The sequence below is a fragment of the Porites lutea genome, chromosome 6 (genome assembly GCF_958299795.1).
Source record: "Porites lutea chromosome 6, jaPorLute2.1, whole genome shotgun sequence".
Classification (NCBI taxonomy): domain Eukaryota; kingdom Metazoa; phylum Cnidaria; class Anthozoa; order Scleractinia; family Poritidae; genus Porites; species Porites lutea.
Window position 1 is genome coordinate 17,548,597 of NC_133206.1, and position 6,000 is coordinate 17,554,596.

The following is a 6,000-nucleotide window of genomic DNA, read 5'->3' on the forward strand; positions in this document are numbered from 1 at the left end:
TATGGTCAGTAGATATGTTATTTACTGCCTTTTCAGAGATAACAAGCCACTTAAACCAACTAAGCATCCAAGGTTTACATCAGGTTACTCTAAGAAATCATGCAACATGCGTGTCCTCCTTTTATGATCTTCATATTTTTCAGAATTTTTCAGTCTTCTAGTCTCATTTAATGACTGAAAATATCTTTGTAGAGCAGCTGTTGTAATGGTAAAGTAAGGTGTCTAGCATTCATGAGGTGGAGGTGTTCACTGTTGACCCTTCCAAGTTCTGTAGTGGCTTCCAAAGAAACATCCTGAGGCACTAATAAATCCTCCTGTCATTACTATTTCAGTTGGCTTTTATTTTATACTACGTGTAATTGACCTGTTCCAAATCTGCGTAGATTCCCTCCAGGTGTGGCCTACCATTGATGTATGTGCAGTAATTTACTTTCTCTTCAAATTAGAACTTACTTGGTTTTTTAAGTGAAGCTAAGACCTGTTTGGTAGTTAAATTAAAATTTGATAGATGTTTATTATACTTACTCTTCATCAAGGTAGAAGCCGTGAAAGTCTTCCTTTTTAGAAAGGACCTTGTATATTTGCCTTAGTGTTCTCTATAAATGAAAGAAATCACATCCCTTTCTCAGTTTGACGATAATATGCTGGTCAAAAGACATCCCAGGTTATGACTCTCGGGGACAGGAGCCAGAATTTAGCATTAAAAATTCAGATGTCTACTTTGGTTTCGTTTTCATGTCATTTATGTCTCACTCAAAAAACAGGTGGCTTGAAAAAATTAATTCCTGCAATGCAAAAAAAAAAATGACGTTCAACGCTTATTGTCAGTTATTGTCACCACCTCATATACCCATGTAATGGTACAGTAATTTATTACATGCATACATTTTTTGTGGCGGCCGCGGTAGAAAATACAAATGAAATCTTCCTTAATCTTGTTATTTCTTCCTTGTCTATTAAAACCGTACAGGTTTTTTTCTCAAACAAAGAAATAAGTAAAATGAAATAAAAGTGACCTATTCAGCCTAAAGTGTCACGAGTGTCGTGTATCTGACCGAACGATAGTAATTTATGCAAGATTTGCGCGCCAAAACCATTCAAACCAATTTTACGCCTCATTCTGCATGTCCACCTACTTCAGTCATTTTAGTTTTGTAATGTATAATTTTCATGTAATTTTTTTTATAGCAAATCGTCTTTGCGTCATTCAAATGCACGTTTCTTTTGATACTTACCCTGCATGCCACAGGAAAGGCAATTGTATGAGCGGCAGCCCTGCGTCTGGAGCGATGTCTTTCGCCAGGAGCTTCTCGCTCATTTAACCTTTGCTCAATCCTTTGCAGGACTTGTCTTTGATTTCTTCTAGCTGCCTCGTGTTCTTGCCGCAGCTTCTCATTTTCTGCGGCGAGTTTTCGGTTACTTTGGATTAGTTCCTCTAGTAGCATAACACAATCTTCAGCCGATTGACCTTCCATAGCGAACCGATTTCTAGCTGCACAATAACAATAAAAAATTCCGAAGATCTACAAGCTTTCTCGCTGTACAATAATAATTATAAATTCCGAGAAAAAAAAAAGTATTGATGCAAGCCGTAAGCGCTAACGATCTAGCCTTTTAAAACCGACAAACGAACTCTCAACAGTTGAAGACGAAGGAGTTTAGAGGATTTGCCCGCTATTTTTCGAATATTTTTATATTTGGTCCCCTGTTGCGCCAGCGCCTCGCTCTGATCTTTTGTCGCTGACCAGTAACACAATGGCTCAAACTGGCGTCACTGGCGGGAGATCGGCGGGAAAATCACAGTTAAACGTCGTTGAAAGCGTGTGGGCTTGTAATTTTGGAATCAAAGGTAATTTTTACGTAGTTCTATTTATCGTTAATGTATAAATAGCGATGCATGTTTAATACTTCCAGAAAAAAAACCTACAGAGCGATTTATTTAAGCTAATTTAAGCTGACATCGATTTTCTCTCAGTATAAGCTCTACCATCAATAAGGTTATTCATATGCATCTGGTAAGCAGAAAACGCTCAAGCGTACACAAATTTACCTAGAAAAGCGAGTTGCGTTTCTCTTGTACTCACTCATCACTTTCTCATATAAGGGGTATCTTCTTGGAGAGCCTATACTCGAAAACAGTAATTATTTCACCGTCACCAAGACAAAGGCAGGTTGCCAGAGGCCACCAGGCAGGACCAGGTGCTGATCATGTGAGATTTTATTGCTTATGGTGCAGAATACCAGTGACGGCTTTTAGTCAGATCTTTGAGTTTCTGCACCCTTTCCAGTGAACACATATTAAGCAGCAGATTTTGCGTTACTTGAATAACATGGTGCTTTCAGTGACAGTGGCCATTGCTTTCTAGAGATTCAACAATTATGATGTGTGATTTTATTGCTTATGGTGCAGAATGCGAGTGACGGCTTTTTGTCAGATCTTTGGGTTTCTGCACCCTTTTCAGTGAACACATATTAAGCAGTAGATTTTGTGTTACTTGAATGACATGGTGCTTTCAATGACAGTGGCTATAGCTTTCTAGAGATTTAACAATTGTGATGCGAGATTTTATTGCTCATGGTGCAGAATGCGAGTGACGGCTTTTAGTCAGATCTTTGAGTTTCTGCACCCTTTCCAGTGAACACATATTAAGCAGCAGATTTTGTGTTCCTTGAATGACATGGTGCTTTCAATGACAATGGCCATAGCTTTCTAGAAATTTAACAACTATGATGTGAGATTTTATTGTTTATGGTGCAGAATGCGAGTGACGGCTTTTTGTCAGATCTTTGAGTTTCTGCACCCTTTCCAGTGAACACATATTAAGCAGCAGATTTTGTGTTCCTTGAATGACATGGTGCTTTCAATGACAGTGGCTATAGCTTTCTAGAGATTTAACAATTGTGATGCGAGATTTTATTGCTCATGGTGCAGAATGCGAGTGACGGCTTTTAGTCAGATCTTTGAGTTTCTGCACCCTTTCCAGTGAACACATATTAAGCAGCAGATTTTGTGTTCCTTGAATGACATGGTGCTTTCAATGACAATGGCCATAGCTTTCTAGAAATTTAACAACTATGATGTGAGATTTTATTGTTTATGGTGCAGAATGCGAGTGACGGCTTTTTGTCAGATCTTTGAGTTTCTGCACCCTTTCCAGTGAACACATATTAAGCAGCAGATTTTGTGTTCCTTGAATGACAAAGTGCTTTCAATGACTGTGATGTGAGTTTTTATGCTTATGGTGCAGAATGCGAGTGACGGCTTTTAGTCAGATCTTGGAGTTTCTGCATCCTTTCCAGTGAACACGTATTAAGCAGCAGATTTTGTGTTCCTTGAATAACATGGTGCTTTCAATGACAGTGGCCATAGCTTTCTAGAAGTTGAACAATTATGATCTGAGATTTTATTGTTTATGGTGCAGAATGCGAGGGACGGCTTTTTGTCAGATCTTTGAGTTTCTGCACCCTTTCCAGTGAACACATATTAAGCAGCAGATTTTGTGTTCCTTGAATGACATGGTGCTTTCAATGACTGTGATGTGAGATTTTATTGCTTATGGTGCAGAATGCGAGTGACGGCTTTTAGTCAGATCTTTGAGTTTCTACACCCTTTCCAGTGAACACGTACTAAGCAGCAGATTTTGTGTTACTTGAATAACATGGTGCTTTCAATGACAGTGGCCATAGCTTTGCAGAGATTCAACAATTATGATGTGTGATTTTATTGCTTATGGTGCAGAATGCGAGTGACAGCTTTCTCAACATGACCGGTGCACAAAACTCAACCAAAGGCATTTGAGGTATGCGCGTCGATTCAAATCCACCAATCAGCGTATCACGGCCAAACAGACATCCCTGTGCGGGGTAGGGTTGTGGTTTTGAACTGCCAACGTTCGTGATACGCTGATTGGTGGATTTGAATGGACGCGCATACCTCAAATGCCTTTGGTTGAGTTTTGTGCACCGGTCATGTTGAGAAAGCTGGTCTTGCAACTTCAGGATTGCTTTTCTCGAGAAATTTTGGAAGGACTGAGCTCTCATTCGGATGGGGCATGGATACATATCTACTGGATCGGGAGTCGGTATTTTCGAGGTAAGAAATTAAATAGTTTGGTGTCAGTTCCAGCGTAAATTGGACTGGGTCACGCACCGGCGGCTGATTGCTGCCTGCCTTGTCTCCTTCTTTAGTTCTAACCGCCGAGGTCAAATATTCATCTCGCAAAATAGCGCTTAAAAAAGCACAGGACGGCGAAAAAAACATGACACATGGCTCAGTTAGCATTTTCCTCAAACGTTTATTGAAAAATTTGCTTTGAATTCTGCATTTTGGAACAAATTATAGCCACCGTATTGTTCATATGTATTTCTTCTATAAATAACAAAAGATCGTTGCTCAGATTTCAATCAACAACTGCCTCCACTAACAGAGCGTGGTCTGCCTGTGCCCTGACGTAAAACGTTACCATTTAGAATTTGGGTGAACAAAATGCACAATATGTGAAAGGTTTGAACCCAGGAGTCATTTCAACAGTCCGGAATATCCCTAAATTTAAGGACAGGGCCAACTGGTCACGCGACACTTTTCAACCAATGAGAAGGCGCGCTTGTGTTTATCAACAAACAAATCAAAACATCGCCCCAGTGATCAAAATTTTTCAAAACAACGGACGGAGTCAGACAGAATTAAAGATGAGCTTACAGTACTCGTCTAGGTTTCACATTTAATATTTCAAAGAAAACATTTCATGTAATAGAATAAGAGCATTAGTCATTGCAAGGAATCATTGGGGTGTTCGAATTGATTCCGGACCGATCGCAGAGGTCGTGGTTTCACTGGCATGGCTTGCAAGATTTTTGATAGAAGCAAACTGGTCCCGTGTAAAAATAGCCTTAAAGAGAGTGTGAAAATTTGTTGAGATCGTACAAAACAGGATTGTACTACCCATTAACTTCTACAGGACAAGAATCACAGAACCAGTCATCATAACAAGAATAGAAAGTAGTTCAAATTTATTAACTTTTCTTGTTTGTTTTTTTGTGTTGTTTCGCGTTTACTTCACGCATCTGGTGCTCTCTGGTGCTTTCTTTGTTTGCTGTAGTACCTGCAATGTTTTAATTTTGTCCCAGATAATCAGTGCATGTTCAATGAGTTGCGAAATACATCATTTATAATTGACATTTGCATTGTTTCTTTGATTGTTTTTTAGCGGTGGATGAACATTTGGAGAATCCAACAACATTAAATCTTTCCAGATTAGTGAATTTCAGAAACAAAGCGGTTAGTATCTACCTTGCGCTTATGATCTTCAATTTCATCTCCGCAAATTCGGCAAAGTGTGGCGAGATGTTGGACGTGAATATCCATCAGATCCATAAGACTAATAAAGTTGTTTTGGCCTTGAAAAGAAAAAAGACAAAGGCTCGTACTAATGCGAAAAAAAGTAATAACACGGCTCTGTGAGAAACCCGGGAGTGGAAAACGTACGTTTTTTGGACCTCGGAATTCAAAAATTGTCTTCCAAAATTCTAGGTTGTCTACCATCTCCACATTCAACGTGACAAAAGTTAATCGATATGACAATCGAGAAAAAATATCTAGAACTTCGTAAAAAATCTGTGAATCGAAAAAATAATAGATACTTGTTCACCTACCTTGAAAACCGACTAAAATCTCGCCTATACATCGCGTTGTTTAAAAGATAAAAGAAGAAATAAGCCATAAAATGTGCTGAATATTTCACGAGACACTTCCAATAAGGCTTCCGATACGCTGTCCACTTAAAAAATTGTGTAAACCTCATGAAAAGTCTTAAAAATATGCCTGAGAGCCCCGAAACGATGACTGATTCTGTCTGACTCCGTCCGTTGTTTTGAAAGTTTTTGATCACTGGGGCGATGTTTTGATTTGTTTGTTGATAAACACAAGCGCGCCTTCTCATTGGTTGAAAAGTGTCGCATGACCATTTGGCCCTGTCCTTAAATTTAGGGATATTCCGGACT

General features: G+C 39.1%; 1 protein-coding gene across 1 annotated transcript in view; it reads right to left on the reverse strand.

The window, feature by feature from the left end:
• LOC140941693 (uncharacterized) overlaps window positions 1-3,611 on the reverse strand; it is a 60,494-nt gene extending 56,883 nt beyond the window's left edge. Inside the window, exons 1-2 of the mRNA XM_073390707.1 lie at window positions 1,236-3,611; window positions 526-596 (exon numbers count right to left, since the gene is read on the reverse strand). Of these exons, the coding sequence (XP_073246808.1) occupies window positions 526-596; window positions 1,236-1,475 (311 nt within the window). The 5' untranslated portion in view covers window positions 1,476-3,611. The remainder of the gene's footprint in view (window positions 1-525; window positions 597-1,235) is intronic.
• Window positions 3,612-6,000: the final 2,389 nt, after the last annotated feature.